This window comes from Aythya fuligula, chromosome 3 (assembly GCF_009819795.1).
Source record: "Aythya fuligula isolate bAytFul2 chromosome 3, bAytFul2.pri, whole genome shotgun sequence".
NCBI lineage: Eukaryota > Metazoa > Chordata > Aves > Anseriformes > Anatidae > Aythya > Aythya fuligula.
Genome location: NC_045561.1, coordinates 2,434,435 through 2,453,406, shown reverse-complemented (window position 1 = coordinate 2,453,406; position 18,972 = coordinate 2,434,435). Strand labels below are relative to the sequence as shown.

The 18,972-nt window shown below is 43.0% G+C and overlaps 1 protein-coding gene across 9 annotated transcripts in view; it reads right to left on the bottom strand.

Moving 5' to 3' along the window:
• CCDC85A (coiled-coil domain containing 85A) overlaps nucleotides 1-18,972 on the bottom strand; it is a 134,887-nt gene that overhangs the window by 71,047 nt on the left and 44,868 nt on the right. For 8 of the 9 annotated variants that reach the window (XR_004253149.1, XM_032185870.1, XM_032185866.1 and 5 more), the window contains one exon: nucleotides 16,225-17,140. Coding sequence is in view for 8 of the 9 variants with exons in the window: in XM_032185870.1 (XP_032041761.1) it covers nucleotides 16,225-17,140 (916 nt within the window). In the remaining variant the exon portion in view is untranslated. Of the gene's footprint in view, nucleotides 1-6,789; nucleotides 6,867-16,224; nucleotides 17,141-18,972 lie in introns of those variants that run through there. The other variant, XM_032185872.1, reaches the window with a different exon arrangement.

Genomic DNA, 18,972 nt, shown 5'->3' with positions numbered 1-18,972 from the left:
TAGGTGCAGTCACACTTCTTCAGTCTCAGTCATTACATCAGAGCTGTGGTAGGCACCATCGAGTTCTCAAGACACCAGAAGTCCCGGACAGCTCTGAGATGCCATGGAAGTAAAACTCCTGAGCGCCCACTGAGAGCCAGCCAGGGTCAGTGCTACCACGACGGCAGCTACATCACGGCTGTCAGATGCTGTAATTCAGCTATTTTTCATCTGACAGCAGAAGAAGGGAGGCGGGATATCACTTTGATATCTGCAACTGACATAAAAAATCTGCATATCTGTAAGAAAACCCTTTGATTGTTTCATTTATCACCCACAATCAGTGACAGATAAGTAGCCATTACCTACAACACTTCTTACAATTTTAAGTTTGTAAATACCGGAGTGCTGGTTGCCCCATAATCTAATCCTGCTTCCCTGAATCTCCGTTTTCTGAGAGCAGGGAGACTGTTGAAAACAGCACAAACTCATCAAAATCCACAGCAGCACGAGCCAACTTTGGGTAACTGGACTATGACGTTTTCCTTCCTTAAATCCTTCACTTTGCAGTCTCTGTCTGCACTCTTTAGCAGAACTCCGAATCTGCCTACTTTCTTTTTCACAACACAAAACAAAACAGAAATACAAACTACAAATCCTCTTCTGAGCGACTACAAGACGGCCTTAACACGAGTGGCATTTCCCTAGAGATGGCAATCAGCTTCTGAACCCAGTGCCTGCTTTCAGGAGCGAGGGGAAGGAGATCCCACTCAGGTCATCCTTCTCTTTCCTTTCCGCTTCCAGCAATTGTGCACTTGCTCCAGCTGTAACCCCTCTGGGAACAGAGCTCTCTGCCCCCATGCTCTCCAGGCACGGCCAAGGGAGCTGCTTGCTCTCTCCTTTCCTGGAGACTGAAGATGCTTCACCCTCCATTGTGTTTTCTGAGGTTCACAGATCATCAGAGCTTGGTTCAGCGTTTACAACGCAGCACAGAGGGAACCTGACGCGCTTCCCCGGCTCCTAAAACACGCAGTCATTTATTCCAGGCACCAACCAGAGCTTCACATGTTGGCTTCACCCAGCCTGCCCATACTGCCAGGAGGCATGCTAGGAGATTTTCGGGCAGTTTGTCTGCTCATTTCCATCTCTGTGTGCTCAAGCTGTCGGCTCCTGGATAAGCTCGCTGCCGGAAAGCAGTGGGGCAGCAGAAGGCCCCCGGGATCAGCCTGGCACCAGACCAACCCTGGAGTATTCCCAGGCATCGCAGGTAACACGGGTGATGCTCATCATGTAGCCACATCCTGAAGTTACTTTCCTTCACAGGGACCACACCAAGCAGCATCCCTTCTCTCCCACCACTATGTAAGAAGTAGCTCCAGAACTGTGTAATTCCATGCAAGAAATATCTCTGCCCAATTTTTAGGAAGAAGTTGAACAGGCTCCAGCCTCCTGCTCATTTTCTCTCATGCTAGATAGCAGTCTAGCAATGTACAAAGTTCCCAGATCCTTCTGTTCCTCTAACTTTTTCAACTAGGTCATGGTCTTCAACCTCAGAGACATTTTCAGTTTTCTTCTTGGTCTGTAGATGAATGGGTTGCTAATTTGTATTTTTTAATGCACTCTCATGACTCAAGCTTCATCTGGCTCAGGCAAAAGAAACACCATCACTGGGAAAGCGTACTCACCTAGCTGAAGGCAAACCACAAGATGCATCAGTTATCATGTGAATAGTCTGGACACAGTGTTAGAGGATCCTGTGTTTACTGTCAGCGATAGCCCACGAGTTCAGCCTAAAAGTAAAATGACGGGGATTGCACTCTGATGTGTTGACCCTTTCAAAATATCTGGGAGTTTTGAGAAACTATTCCTCCACATAATTATCACTGTTTGTATTTTTAATACACTCCTTATATTTTTAATTAGTTTGCTCTGTTGTTTTGTTTGTTTGTTTTTTTAATTCAGGGGTTCACAGTTTAATCCAGTAAAAAGTTTAAAAGGACAGAAATGTGATAAGCCCATGCTTTTTTGTTTGTTTGTTTTGTTTTATAAATACATTAGGAATGTTTTCACAGGAAAAAGTTATATGGCTCTGCAAAAAAAAAAAAAAAAAAAATTTAAAGCACAGATATTTAGGCAAGTGCTACATCAGAAGCAGCACCATATGTTCCCATATTTCAGCATTAAAGACAAAGCACCTGTTAAATGAAAAGCAATAAAGTTTTTCCCCACAAGCTACTGCCCCAAGAAGTACTTATTTCAAGTACCATATAATCAGACCAATCTCATTAGGAAGGAGATAATTAAAAGACTAGCAGGTTGCTAAATCACACCTAGGACACACAACCTGATGTTTGCTCTAGTTTACGAGTAAGATTAAAATAGTAACAGTGCCAGTGTTCCTTTAATCTCTGGACAAGTTTCAACATCAAATTGCACTCCATCCCCAGTTCAGCATAAGAAGTGTCATTAAAAGCTCAATTCTGGGCTGGCAGGAAGCTGCTGTAACTGCAGGAACTTCCCACTCTCATGGCAAGGGCCGTTCCCGTAGCACTGCTGTCGCTTGTTGCGGGATGGCAGCGTTCAGGCTGTCAGTGTGCAGTGTCAGAGCCTGGTTCCCCACCCAGCAGGCATCACGATGCAGCGTTAAAATCCTGGACCAAATTCCAATCGGTGCCATCCACAGTTTCTAGAAGTGACCACGCCACAGTCGTTTTGTGCTGGAAGCCTCCACCTTTTGGCAGACGGCAAGAACATCGCCCAGCCTGCCTCAAACCCAGCCGCTCCCGGGCATGACTTCGGGTAAAGGTTTCAGGCTGCAGGACTCGATGGATGGCAGCAGCCATCTACCTGCTAGAAGAGAGTCCACTGGAAGAAAAGGGCATTCAGCCAGAAGTCTCAAAATGCACTAGTTCACCAAGATCCCCTCTCCCACCTCTGCCAAGTCACGCAGAGGTTCGTACTCTGAGGCCCATCAGGGAGATCTGTATCTCGCTAGCACTTCCCCTGCTCCCTGGCACGTTCCCTGACACGCTAGAGTTTGACACTAAGGCTCCAATGAACATCTTGCCACAATATTCCCCCCTCACCCCACGCTTTTTTTTTTTTTTTTTTAAAAGAGAAAGAGCTTTCCTTTTCAATTTTATTTTGACGAAAGATCAATATTCCTTTTGATTGTACCCAACTAGTTGACTAAAATCCCCAGCTGGTAACACCTCAGATTCATACCAGCATCTTAATTTCCTGCATGAAGACGACTACAGCTACACACCTATCCTGCAACATTAAAAACATGCCAAAAGAAAAAAGGCAGAAAAATATCCCTAGTACAGCCATCACAACACTCCTTTTTTCCTCAGTTTGGATTTATTGTAAGTCACTATGTTGAAGGAGAGCCTTCAGACACCCTGTAAATGCAAGAGGTACATTCACATCATACAATGTGTGCCTGCTACACACACACAAAAAAAATAAAAATAGCTTTGATCCCCACTGGCCTGGTTAGCATCATTCATGAAATTCAGGAAGGAAGGAAACAGGTTGCCTTAAAACTTGATTTTGAAAGGAAACACATTGAAAGTGTTTGTATCAAGCTAATTGTTCACTAAGGTGTTTTCTGGGCATGTGAGTAACCTCAGCCCCAGTTCTTATGCCACACTCAACACAGACAGACAGAAGCCATCAGAAAACTGGTATAATACAATGGAATAATCAGTAGCTAGAACGCAGGAAATCTGGATTTAAGGTTCAGCTGGTGGCTGATTGATCCAGTCTTGCCATTTGTGCAGCCCACTGTTTGTTCATGCACAAGGTGAAGATCACAATATTTGTTTCCTAGGTAAATTGTTTGGAGAACTCCTCGCAAGTTGCAAATAGCATCCAGGCACTTCCAACAAGGGTAAGAGCTCACTCAGGTTAACAGCACATCCACAGCTCTTTGCAGGTGTCGAGGCCTCAGCTCCATGAGACCACCGTGCCTGTACCAGTTCCCTTAGTGAGGACCAGAAACCGAGTCCGACTGCCTGGAGGAGGGCTGTCACCAGGCAGCATCCCTCCAGCCAGCCGAACACATGCGACTCCATCCTCAAATGCCACCTCCAGCCCTTCCTCTCATTTCAAGCAAGAGTTGAGTTCAACATCATGATTCCTCCAGTGAGAGATGTCAGCTTAAAGCTGTCTTCCGCCACTTCCTGATGTCTTGTTTCCATCACCTTGCTCTAGCCCCAAATTAAACTCCTCCCTATGAAGAAGTATTCACTTTTAAAACTCTGATCATGCCCTGCCTCTAAACTGCAGAACCGAGGTAGTAAGGAAAAAAAAAAAAAGGAAAACCCTGAAGAACGAGCTGCTTAAATGAAGAACCACAAATAACGAGCATTCTTCTAACTTCACACATGCAAAAAAGCCAACATTTAAAAAATAATCACTTTTGCACATCATGTAATAGTTATTCTCATGTGAATAAAGATAATCAATATTACTGTAAGAGAACCATTAGAAAGTTTAAATATGAGGATTTCACACAAAGGCCTGCTTCTCCTTGACCGTCGGTAGCTGACTTCGATGCGTTCAGTGCCTTACAAGCAAGCTTCTGGGCCCCCCTTCCGCTGATTTCCAGGAGGAGCTGGCACGTGGCTCTCACAAAGCCTGCACTTGGCTCATTTGATCCAGTTGCTCTCCAGGTTGTCCCAGACTGACATCTGTCCATCCAGCAGCTGTAGATCAGAAAAACTCCTCATGCAGAATGGAAGCCCAGCCAGCAGAGTCCCTTGGGAGCAGAGGGAAGCGCAGGATGACACAGATCAGAAGCCATTTGGGCTTCGGGCACAGCCCAGAAGCGGCTGCGAGGAGCTGATCAGGGAGCAGAGGACAGGCACACAGAAGGACAGCTGCTCGCCTGCTCCCGTGAGACCAGGGCAACCAACACCTCCTCTCTGCAAGCCCATCACCCCAGGCACTCCCCGCCTGGCAGTGCCACGCGGCACAGACCGCCAGGCAGCACAGCCCCACGCCAGCTCAATCCTGGGGCCCCTCCGTGGAGCTGCACCTGGACTGAGCCCAGAGCTACAAACCCATCAGGTTGCTAAAGGGACAGTGCCTACATCAGGAGAGAACGGTCCTGCAACCGGTAAGTCAAACTACTTCTGATTTACGCCATTAAAATAGAGAAGCTTGTTTGCCTATATGCAACAAGTACCTCTGGGTGTGGAAAAAATTGAGTGTTCTCAGATTTGTACTCCCCAAATTCCCAGTCAGATTCCTGGAGCAGTGAAGAAAGCGTCTCTCCAGAACCCTTCCCAGTGCGTTTCACCAAAGGGAACGGGGCACAGATTTAGTAGGTAGAAAGCTCTGTATCAACAGCCGTGCTAGCGGGAGCAGTCAGGCAGCTGGCTGCTTTGCTCTTCATCTGGCTCACACAGCCGCTCACCCCCCGAGGCACCCGGGTACTGCACTGCTGGTAAGGACACAGGCACTGCGAGACTCGAGTGTTTGGAGTGAAGATGCTCCTGGTTCCCTGGGAAACAGCCTCTCCTGACAGACTCAACACGAGCATTATCTGAATTCTTCTTGCTCCAGACAGCAATAATCTACTAATCAGTTTCATCTCCCATTCCAGGCCTTTTCCCCTGAGTTTCAAGAGCCTACTGCTTCCTATGCATCATGATGCAATTCTGGGTTGCACTACAAGAACAAATTAAGTTTTAACAAAAACTTTGGGGCTATTAAAAGCACTTGATTAAAAATGATAAAATTGAGAGCAAGTGTCACCTGACTGCACCTGGTCAGCACCTTGTTTTTCCAGTAACAAAGACAAAAAAATACCCCAAACCTCATGTTAGATTATTACATGTAGGATTGACACCTAACATCAGTTTACTGAAAAAAATATATCTGCTAAGCGCACCTCCGTCAAATGCAGAACAGACAGAACCAAGATCTGCTATACTACAAGTACAGAACTTTTCACACTGACAAATTTAACAGCTATTTTGCCCTCAAAGAAAAAAAAAAAAAAGCTGTTTCTCTTTCAAACATCCTTCATTAATCCTTCAAACATTGATTTCTCAAACAGATATCAGAATCATCTATTTTGATTTTGTTAGAGGTAAAAAGCATTAAAATAAAAAGCACCACCAGGCAACAGAGCTGAAATAAAATATGTTGCCCAGGAAACTGACTCCTGGCTTCAGTGCCTACAGCACACATTCCCAGGTGGCAGTTGATAAGCATTGACTTATCTTTTAAGTACAATGAACTGTTTAATTCAGGTGGCTGTAGAGTAATAAGGAAAAAGGGTAAGGCAAGTCCTTTTGAGGTACTGTTTAGATTTCCCCAAGTATCTTTTCGGTACTCCTTGAGTCTACAAGTGCATATAACTGCAGTAGTGTGATCAATGCAAAGAGTTAGAAATATCCAACTCGTTCTTCTCAAAACCAGGATGATGGAGTTGCTTGAGAGGACAGAACTCAGAGCCATGCTTCCGAAATAGCCTGATCAGTCAGTTCCATGCTGGCAGGCAATCCACCAATTCATTTTTATCAGCTCGAGTTCAACTTTGCTTGTCTCTTAGAGTGTACGGAAATCTTTCCATTTTATTATTTCTATAAAGGAGGTAAAATATGCAAATAGCTGAAATTAGGATTAATTTTAAATACAGTCCAGATGCTTTTTGTCCTCCCGACTTTCCAAAATATTCATGTGCTATGGTAGCAAGCAGTCAACATGTAGGATTTAGCATTATTGATTGGAACATAGATCACGTGCCAAGTTCCAACAACAAGGAATAAATCAAAGAGCTCTTAGCACCTGTACCTGGAGGAGACATTGATTCTGGTATCTTCTGCTGTTTAGTTAGGACTGCAGAGCCTTTGGTCTTGGTGGCTGGAGATCTGGTTATGAAAAAAAAATGTTGTTGGAATGCTTTGCTTTTGTTTGCATTAAATCCGTTTTCTTTATGGATTTAATGATACTGCAAAAGCCTAAATTTCAAAGTTAACTTAAAGTTACAAAAATCTTTAAAACAGCCACAAGGAAGCAAGATGAACTACAATAAGAGAGGCAAGGGACTTCATTCAGGGCACTGCAGGGACGCGGGTATTTAGGCATCTTGCTTTGGTCTAGGCATCCAATCTCAGTACAAGTCCTGTGCCCAACAAGGACTGAAGTGCGAAATACTTGGATCTGAGCCAATTTTCAGGTTCTGCTTCACAGTATTCATATGCTCACGCTCGATGCATTCAACTGCCTTCAGTGAAGCGTTTTTTTCTTCCTCACAATCAAACAGTACTTTTAGAGACCCACCTTAATGCCATCAGTAACGTTTTCTAACCACAGAAATCGTAAGATGGATTTTTAACATCATTAGGATTCATCCACTGTAAAACAAAATCGGACTCAGCAGCCAAGAGGGGATGTGGGTCACTAATCAATGCTTTTCTCCAGGCTTATCTGAACTTCATATAGGAGTACACTACACAGTGATGAATCAGACCTGTACCCTTTGTCAAAAGCATGTGTTGGTTTTTTTTTCCCCCCCTTCAAATCCCAGTTACAAATACATGTTCCAAAAGCCTACAGAAAGCGTTGATCAATGCACATTTTTACCACTCATATGAAGATAAAAGAGATGCAGTGAAATAAATATAGTGACCTTTGAGGCCAAACATTTGAAAGAAATGTCTCACTGCTAATCAAATAAGGTATTTTCGGATATCTGCTTGATATAACAGGCATAAAAGCCCTGGAATAATTTGGCTAACCTTGAGAAGGTACCAAAAAAAAAAACCAAAAGTTCAGTAGTGTTGCTTACCACATGGCTCACTGTGATCTCCTGGATGTAACACATCTGTTATTTGTGACAGGTCTTGAACACTGTTGTATTTGATTAGTCTGAATAACCACTTAAATAATGATACGGACTTCTTCAAAACAATACTATAAATCTTGTAACCGTTTTTCCCCTATGTAACCTGGCCTATCTGTACTAACTCACAGCAAAGTGAAAAATAAAAGGTCAAAGAAACATTTAACTTGCTAAAGTATACAAGTGCAAAACTGCTAGTGCCCTCCTCTCACCAAGGATGCAGAGAGAATGCAAAGAAGCCCCAAGTTTTACAGAAGAGCTGACAAGTTGAACTAAGACTGCTTGTTATTCACAGGCTTTATGTAACTGTTCATCTCTTAGGACAACCTACCTCAAGATACCAGCTTTCCCATTCGCAATCAATAAATCTGCAAACATTTTCATGCTGTGCATCACCAAATGCTTGGCCAGATCTCAAATCATGATCCTGGCTCTCCTCTGTGTTATTTGCAGAATTTGAAGCACTAAAAAAGACCTACAAAAATATTAAATGTGCATAGACTGCTACCATTATGGTATGGGTGGGGAGGGTTGTTTGCTTGATTGCTTTTAGTATATATCCTCCCCCCACCTTAAATTACTTCCCTCAGAACCAACTTGCTGTTACTACTAGTGTACCTATGTCTTTTAGTCCAAGGCCTCCTCCAGGCCATCCCTTCCATTTTCTCATTTTCTTTGGTATCTTTCTGTTGTGATACTGTTGGAAAACCCAAGAAAAAGCAATCTGATTTCAAGAGAACTTGAAAAAAAAAAAAATCAAAAGCATGGAAAGAGAGAAGGGTGGGTTTTTCTTTATTTAAATATGCTTTTAGATTTCTTGACTGTGAATTCCCCCCGTTAATGAAAATCCTTAATTCACGTACACAAAGAATGTTACTAAAACCCTTCACATTGAGTTTTGCAATAAAGGTGAAGACCAAACTGTGAAGTCCTTGATGAATATCACAAGTCACAGCTAGAGAATAAGAGTATGGGGAAAAAAATGCATCCTCATATAAAAGAGCAACAACCAGAAGAACCATCTTACAAAAATTAGAAATTGCTGCACCGGATCAGACCACTGATGCGATCAGCATTTTAGCCTCCTTTTTCCTCCATCAGGAATCAGGACTGGCTGTTTTAGATGAAGGCAAACCAAAAAGCTTGCCATTAACAGCAATGGAACAAAATGCCAGAGTATAGTTCCTTCTCAGTTCCTATTACTTAGAAGCTTACATTTGCCTTAAATCAAATAAATTAGATCTCTTCTCCCAAACACCAGCAATTTCTGTGTTTTCACATGTTATCTTTCATTTTGTGTTACCCAAAGGAACGCCTGATAACGCTCAGGGCTTTGACTGCCGTTGTGCTCTGCATCATTTCACAGCAGTGACAGCCTGGCTAGTCTGCCAGCGTGGCTTAAGAGTTTAGTTACAATTGAGTATCCTCTTAAAGCACTCTTCCAAATTCCACAGCACAGTACTCTATCAGTTTTTCTTTACTAAGGCTTAATAGCACAGTTATCTTCAGACAGACAAGAACATCAACACTTACAGTGGGCTCTTCTACACCTTCAAGTGTGAGGTTGTGGGAAAGCCAATCATCCCACAAACATCACATAATTCAGCTGGAGACCTTTCACCAGTGTGGCTTTTTTACTTCTTTCTGCATTAAGAAGCAAAGCTCGGTGTTCCAGTCCTAGCTGATTCTCCAAATAGAGCCTACTCATTAACTATTCAAGAGGAACATGCAGACAAGATTTATATCAAGACCATTACTTGAAGATAATTCTCAATGTCCTCTCAGTAACTATACATCAGTGTATATGACAATAAGACCCAAGACAAGCTATGCTTCAGTTTATTAATTAAGACATGACTTACTAGCTCATAAACCAATGAACTTTCATTGCTAGCGACATTTCTTATGTACACAAAGCTTTATTATACTTCATCAAATACCCTGTAATTGGGAATGCCTCACTGTCCTGCAACACCTGTCACTGTCTATGCACTTCGTGTGTGAATGATGGTATCAAATTTTAACCCCATACTACACTGACTGCTGTGCTCTTCCCTAGTTATTAACCCAACCAGCTCCAGTCCCTACACAACCTGCAGAAATTCTCCATTATTAACTTCCTAATATTATTATTTTTTTTAAATCTCAAGAAGAAACATTCCATTAATAGATGGAATAGAAAAAATAACAGGACACCATTTAATGAAGGCACACAGTATATCCTACAAGGCTCAAGTACTAAAACAAGCAACACTTACCAAGAATTATTATTATAATATTCTAACTCTGCATTAGAATTGTCAAATTCTCTGTCTCTGGTAATTTAATCGCTGTAATATTTCTAATATATTCAACAAAATCAAAACACAGTAACTCAGGAAGCTGTGCACAAGACAATGTCACATAAGGTCCTGTCCTCCAGTTAAAGGTACTCTCTCCCAGCAAGGACTCAGACAAGGCTTTGATTTGAGAACTCTCCATTCTAGCACAAAAATAAATAAGATCTGCCCACCTATTTCAAGAAGACAACACTAACTGCCCTCCAAGCTCTTGATGATTCTGTCTTGCATCTTGACCAAACAGGATGAGAATAAGCTTTATTTTTTCAGTACGTGCTGAAACAAGCTCCTACTCAACACTCAGTAAATAAGTTAATTTTAAAAACATATGTTGAATAAACTGAAAAACCAATACATCCCAGGTGTAACACTAACAGAGTCAGGATGCCAAGGGCTGCCCTGCAGAGTGCTTGTCAAGACACTGTCAGTAGTGGCCATGATCTGCTGTTAGCCTTTCACCTCTGGAGGTCCTTGTCCAGGTGTCAGAGAGGTTCCAGCAGACTTGGAGCCAGGCGGCAGAGCCGCTGACCTCCCCTTTTCACTGCCTAATGCCAGCAGCAAGGGCATGGCTCAAAGGTCTGAAGGGAGGGCTGCTGGCAGGGCTGCCCCCGGGCCTCTGTCACTACAGCATGGCACAACAAGCAGGGAGCAAGTACCTGGCCCTCTGGCAGCAGCTGTACGCTTGTCAGTTCACACCTACCTTATCACACAGGCAGCCGTCGCAGGCTAGCACAGACCCTGTCCTAAAAGGCACGTGGTGTGCTGGTGGTGGCTTCAGGACAGCATACCCCGTGTAGGAACCTCCTGCCTGCTCGGGTACTTGTAGTGAAAGGGTCACTGCCTCCAAGGAAGGGCTGAATTAGCCTCAAGTCCTTACTGCAAAACCAGCATCGTATAGCACGACATGCCACCTAGGAGAAAAAGGATGGAAGTATAAAACCTCTACGTGGTGACTTCGCACAGTGCTACTTACCACACGTGGCTGTGGTTTACTTGTAGCCCCGTAAGGGGTGGTGTTCAGCTGTTCTGCTGAATCCTTGCTACACGTCCACCATAACGTGTGATACCACTGCACCACGGCATCAGACAGCAGCAGAAACAAACCTCAGCCCTAGTCTGAATGCCCCAAACCTCCCAGCAATCAGAGTGCTGGAACATCCATACAACTGCTTGAAACGAGACAAGTTTCTTTACAAAGGGGCCTCAGTCTTCTTATTAGGATATCAGTACTTTTGCCGGAAGGATGATTCACCACACAGTAAAATAACTTCACTGACAAAACCAGTTTGGGTGTAATTAAGGATATGTAAGTGTAAACTGTTCCCACAAGCCCCACGTGAGTTTCTAGGAGGTTCATCATTTTGGTATGATAAGCCACTTTTTCCAGCCTGACCAATTACTCCACAAAAAAAGCGAGTCTGGTAATAAACCCAGCATGTTCTAATCACATACACGTTCACATAGCATGTCCCAGTTCTCTTCCAGTGCGTGATCACTAAAACTGATTTACAAGTCTGATGCAAAACCTATGGAATTCAGCTGAGACTCCCATTGACATAAAAGTTTCAGAGCTCTACTATTAAAATAACAAATGTCTGAAATAAACAGTGGATAAATTTACACTGACAAGCAAAAAGTTCGATCCATCCCGGAGCCTTGGCTTGCACAACTGATTGCTCTCAGGAGTGAGCAATGCTGTATCAGGCCTCACGTGGCAGATGTACAGTAGTGGGTACCATCGGGAAAGCCCGAGTTACACACAGTGTTGTGTGCACTGCATTCACGACAGGCAAATTACTTCCATTTCAACTGTAAGAAAAATAACGTGAGCAAAGCTACGCAGAATGACATCATTTCACTGTTGGCCAGCAGGATGTGAGCTATTTCCACTGAGAGGGTATCAGTTAATTCAGTAACATTAGTACAAGTTTTCTCTCGCTGCAGCCATACTGCAGTTCCCTCTTTGTACTCAGCGCAGCAAAATAAAAGTGTTTTCTGATTTTATTTTCCTCCTAAGAAGCACATTTATAGCAGGAATTGTTCCAGATCGAAGCCAAGTTTAACTTACAAATACTCTTGCTCCATAGGTGCTGCTGCATCTGTTCTCTCAGCCCTCACACCTCCCGCGGTACGGGCGGTGTTAGTCAGCAGTTTTACTGCTCTTCATTAATAACCTCAGCAGGAAGCAAAAAGCACGTATGAAAGCCTTCTGATATTTTCCTTTCACATAAAAGTCAAAGCCCAGGGTAAAACAAAGGACTGCTTAAAATAGAAAGTTTATAATAAATTGCTTGGAATAAAAAACACCACTTAGATTGCAAATGCTGAAAGCACGTTAATTTATACAGAGGCACTTACACCCCACGTATTTGTGTCAGACTTACAGACTGTCATCTATTCTTCTGGAGCATAAATGCTCTCTATAAAATATTGTTACCACTGGTATTTTCTCTTCTAATTTCAGCAGCCTTTCTATCCCAAATACCTCTGTGCTCATTAGCCAGAACACTCGAGCGATCACAGCAAGACAGTGATCATGCTTTATGTGGGTGGAGCCTTTAAAAAAAGAAAAAAAGGAAATACACGTGTTTTCTGTTAGCAACCATCAAGCCAAACTTAGCTTTCAGACCCCATTTGCTGTCACTCCAAAAGTTGAGGATACATGTTTCAGAAGAATGTGTCAAATACTGTACTAAGTTATCTTTTTTTTTTCTTTTTTAAAGCTTTATAAATCTTATCAATGAAAAGTGAACTGTCATACAAGGGAAAATGACAAGAGCAAACCTTTGAGAACAGAAAATGAAGAAAATTACGAAAGAAAACGTTATGACCTCATCCTTTATTCCTTCAGCTGCTCCTAAGGATGAAAGAGAGCTTCCAGCCTGCTGTACCTTCTTGTTGTACCTCATGACAGCCTGAAATACTCATGAGGCCAGAATGACTGCTGCATATACCATATCCCGCAAAGCAGACTTTAGCTGCGCATCCTATTTCTGAAGCCACTGTAATATGACATCGAAATGAATTTAGCCTGAGAGTTTGACCACAACCTGCAATGATTCTAACTCCATTCCCTGTGTTTACACATGAGGTTCTGGTACAGATAACCACACGTCACTGAACGCATTGGTTCCCCGTGGTCACACAGGTGCTAACAAGACATAATTTAGGGCAAACAGGAACCGTTAGCAATGTATGGGAGCCCTCGTTCCAACAGAAGTAGCTAGGCTGTTAGCATGCATGCTTTCTAATTAGGGACAGCAATTTCAGGTAGGCAGCACAGTACTTTTAAGAATGAGGTTTGATGTGCAGAGGAACACCTTCCCCTCTCAAACATGATTTGGAGTCAAGACCAATGGAGAGCAGCCAGCCCTCTACTGAGTTTGTTAAGTTCTGATCACATCATTTTATACTCTTAAGTCAGAAGATTTTAGTCTTTGCTAGTCATCATTAGGATCACAAACACTTCACCCTTGCGGCTCAGATAGATGTCAGAGCACAAGTACTATTTGCCCTGCAAAACAACCACACAGGCGTAAGAATGCCTCCTAGCTTGCTACACTCCGAGCTTTACAATGAACGAGGCTTCACCAACATGACAGTTTACTTACTGCATGATTTTGGGGTAAGAATCAAGAATAGCATCCCTTTACATTTCTCAACAGGACTTCCAAGCTGTATTTTCCCAAGTTCCTCACAGCAGATGCCAAAAAAAAAAAAAAAAAAAACAAACAAACTCAATGCACCGCTCCCCACCTATAATCAAGCAGCAGGTTCATGCATACAGGTACACAAGAAGTGTGTAAATCAAGATATACACATTGCTTTCCCAACAAGAACAAGCGAGGACCGCCAGTACTTTTACCATGTTCATGTTAACTGTTCTTCCCTGCGTTCACAGTGTCTGACAGAAATAAAACCCCCAACCCCAGCAGTCAGCCCAGCTGTGAGGACCAAGTGTTTTATTTTCCTGAAGTTTAAGGCTGGTTCCTCACAGCAGAGCTGTCAGTTTCCACCACCAACCAAATTGGAGTCCAAGGTCAGACCAGTGCCAGAAGTAAACCTCACAGCTAACATCTATCCCGTGCCTGCATCAAGTTATACAAATATGAAAGAAGAGACGTTTGACAACTCACTGGTGAGCCAAGTCCTCTGCAAAAATGATTATACTGAGAGCAGGACAGGCAAAACTCTGATTAAAGTCAATAAACAGACTCCCAAATCAGCAGCTGCCATCTCCAGCTCCTTGTGGCTTGAGTCCAAGTTGTACATCAATGAAATACTCTGCACAAAGGACGCCAGTCATCTCATGCTTAAAGTAACAACTGCTCTCACTGGTAATAACATGGCTGCGTTCTCAGCAAGACTATTTGGACCAAAAAAAACAACCCATCAGAGAGCCCACCATGCTGGGAGTAGAGAAAAACATACCTTTGTCTGTGACTGAATTTTAAAAATAAATACTTAAAACCTTACATCACCTTTCTACGTTATCAGCAATGTGATTTAGAAGCCATCTTTCTGGTTCCATACTTCACCCTGCTCACAGTCAGGTCAATTTACTCATTTTAAACAGAAAGAACTGAAGGAAATACGGTATTTAAGGGAAGTTTTACAAGACCAGCTTTTAAAAGGTACGTGTTACACATCTTCACAAAGTTGTCAAGCACTCTTATTAATCGTTTTAAAACGTTTTAGAAGTGCATGAGAAGTCTAACACTTACCACATCGGGGTTTGTCAGCCCTGTGAAATATATCCATTTCACTACTAGGAACCTGGGTTTGTCCCTACACAGCAGGTTAACTGAAGGCATTCTGTAAGTTAAGATAATCATCACAGATAAAAAGGACAGATGTAAGAGAGCAACATGATAAATGGTGAGGACAGCACCCGGCACAGGGCTCACTCCATCTCCCAGGCAGATCCAACAAGTGCTCGGTTCCACCGATGTCAACACAACTTCTTGCAGCTGCTTATGAAATGTAAACACGTGAACTCCATCCAAGACAATCTACTAAGGCAAAATCCTCACTTCAGAGCTTGCCTTCAAATCTTCTGTAAAGGTCTGAGAAACAGGTTTTCACGTATACAAGATGGTAATTGCCTTTATGAAAACATCTCAAAGCACGTGGAAAAAAATGGAGCAGACTATAGAACTTCTGCTAAATCTACAAGAAGTTATTCCAGCAGCACAGTAAGATGTTTGAACTTCGTAATCATTTCATTTGCTGTATTTCATTCCTTTCAATAGTGTCATAACTGCCAGGCTTTCAAAACACTGAAATTTAAGATGGTCACAATTCAAATCTAAGTAGTTAATTGCAATCACTGAGGATACACAGCTCTTAGAAGCTGGCCTGTTTGTCGGGCATTTTTCTGAAGTGCAGCAATAACACCATCACACACATAAAGCACCCTAAGATCCTCCTTCATTTTTTAATTTGTTATAATTAAACACACGCAAGTTGGGGCTTTGCAAAGCTGCAGAAGGTATCAGATTCATTTATACCGAGCCTCACTCTTCATCTGGGTGCTTTCCAAAGTTTATGGAAAAAAAAACATGTAAGAATCCTTCCACCAACAAACAGGAATTTCTACAATCTTGAAAGCCTCAGAGAAACTAGGTTGGGGTGAAAGTGAAACATGAGACATTCACCTCCACTCCGCCAACTCAAACATAGGCAAGACAAGAAACATGAGCATCTCCCCTCTAACCAACGTTAAACATAAATCTGCCTAGGGACAGGCAGTTGACACCTACCAACCACAGAGCAGGCTCAAGACCACGAGCTGTTTCTCTGTACCTTACAGACGAACACTCAAGATCCACTTCTCCATTTTTTAAATCCACCCAACAGCTACTGGACAGGCAAACAGGTACACTGATTAATTCACTTGCTACAGGAATAATGCTAACACCAGACTTGTTGCCTTTCATTCCACATTAAAAAAAATGCATATTCCTTTTCCATTAACATCTGAAATACCATAGAAACTGCCTTAATAGTTTTCAGAGCACATTTTCCCTAAGTTTATCGACCCACCATTCATTCCGTTGTATATACTTCTGTGGTGAGGGGAGAGGTCATCCGTTACTTGTCTCCTGAGGGTACCTTCTCTGCTGCCTCCGCTGAGATGTTTGAGATGCTCCGGGCTCCCTCCATAGTGTTGTTTGAGATGCTCAGGGCTCGTACCCCTCACTTTGTGGAGATGTTCTGTACTTCCACTCGGCGTGTGCTTTTGAAGATGATCTGGGCTGCTACTGCTGTGCTTTTGATGCTCAGGGCTGCTACCAGGCCTCTGCTTTTGAAAGTGTTCAGGGCTACTACTCAAAACGTGCTTTGGGAGAGTTTCTGGACTGCTACTGCTGTGCTTTTGTTGCTCAGGTGCTTTGACAATGGTTTTGTGATGCTCTGGACTTGGTCCTTTCAGGTGATGATCAGGACTGCCAGAACCCCTCGGCTTCTGGAGGTGCTCGGGGCTGATACTCCTGTGCTTCTGATGCTCAGGGCTTCCCTCACCCCGAGCTTTTTGGAGATGTTCTGGACTAGTACTTGGATGATGTTTATGATGATCTGGGCTGTCTGTACTTCCCGTGCTAGAAGTGCTGCTCCCATCGCCGACATCTCGTATGTAAGCGCTCGTTGCAGTTAACTGGCACAGGCTGATTTGGCTGTCAATAGAGCTCCGGCTGCCTGCTCCACCGCCCTTCTCCTCATCCAGCAACACACACAATTCTTTCAGCTCCAGGTTCTCCTTAACCACTTCTTCTTGTCTCACCTCCAATTCCTTCAGCTTCTGTAAGTATAAGGCAACCTCTTTGTGCATAACGCTCGCGCTGTATCTGCCCAGTCTCTGCCACTCACGGGACACCTTCTTGCCTTTCTGCCTGTCATCATCCAGAAAGCAGCAAAGGTCTCTCAGTTCTTGGTTATCTTCCTGCAGCTTCTGATTGATATCCTTTAAAAGAAAGAGACTCATGACAGGGAAGTGTCCAAAAGAATCAATGTTATACCATTTTATCATACAAGCCAGTGCCATAAGCCCAACATCTAAGCACTCAAGGAAGGCATAAATAATTGTGTAGATCTGGCATATAACATCATGCTTCAAACAAAGCTGCTGCCCAGTAAAAAAGTGAATATAGCATGGAGCTAACCCTGATGGATTCAAAGACTAGCTTCTGATACAGCATAAAATTTTTGTGTGCTTAACTCATGTTCATCCTAAATATCAGAATAACTTAGGTCCCAAATTGGGCAAAGATCATAAGCTCTCTCATGAGGATCTCATTCCCTTGAGAAATATTCACATGCAAGTTAGTGCTGAGTAAGACCGTAAGGTACATCAGAAATTGTAATCTCGATTATTAACATTTACAGTCCCTGCTCCCTAAAGCATATTCACATTAAAAAGCATTTTAGAGATTTAAGATATTTGGGTTTTGTTTGATTTCACTTCAGATTTCCGTAAGAGAACCTTGTCAATCACCACTTCACCAGCCTCGCTTCAACCACTCTGAAATAACTAATCTGCTTTAACAGATTTTTCACTGCTAATAAAACAAAGAGCGTGATTCCACACCCTTCTCTAAGCAAGGACCCATCTGAAGCAAAAACGTTCAAGCTATTACTATAAGCAGAATAACATGCCAAAGAAAATATTTTCACTATTTCACGTTCCTAGTTCTACTAAACTGGCTTGTGACCATATTTATTTTTCTCTCATCTAAACGTTCATCCCTCCTTATGTACAATATTACAAGTAGAGAATAGCCCCAACTGTCAAAAATCTAGCCTTCTGAAAAGCCCATTTTAGCAGTTTCTTCAGAAAATGAAGCTTCTGCAGCACCACCAGATGCGTGTGCATTTGATCCTCTCAGAACAACTTGGAATTTGAATGATTTAAACCCAGATTCAAAGGAGAAATCTCAACGAGGCTACAAGGTAGCCTCAGCAAATCTATGCCGGAGAGAAGTACTTAAAATGATCCCATGGTAGAATAGAAGAGTTTGTGTGGAAACCCTCGATTCAGCAGGCAGAAGCAGGGGGCACTGAGAGCAGGCATCGCTGGTCACCGCTCCTCACTGCCCCAGTCTTTCACATGGGACAAAGGAGGGCTTAAAGCCTTGTTTTCCCAAATTCCTTTCAGAAGTTCCAGCTGAGGCAGCTGAACAAATGGAGGAAGTTAAACACCACTTAGGAAGTTGAGCATGGAGAGAGGAATTTGTCACTCCTTCCTACACATCTTGGTGCGTCCTGTTATTTATCCAGCAGATAAATAAATCCATACGATGGCACAACACCGTCACACAGAGCTAGGAGAAAGACACTGTTGTCGCATTTAACTTGCTTTTAAAACACAAGATCTGTTTTTACCGACTTGCTGTCACTGACAGGTCTCACCCCCAGACACCACGTATTCTCAGTAGGCAGAGGGGACTCACACAGACTCCCTCGCACTTTGCAGAAGGGGAAAACCTGGGAGACAGGAACAGTCTTCCCCCACATGCTATTTATCTGACGTCATGCTACTATCGAGGATGCTTTCTCCATAATTTACTTGTCTACAGCCACTCTGCAGATCAAGAACGCTATTCTAACATACTCTCACATAAAAATGCAAAAGCCCCCACTGCCTCTGGGTCTTCTCCCCTTCCCTCCAACTTCACCTCAAAGGAATTTCTGAAAACCATCTCATTTCTCAAAGCAGCAAGACAGAAAGTGTTTGCAGCCATGCCTGCCTTCAGCTAACTCTCTGGGTGTGTAATGCACCTGTACGTGCTACAGCAG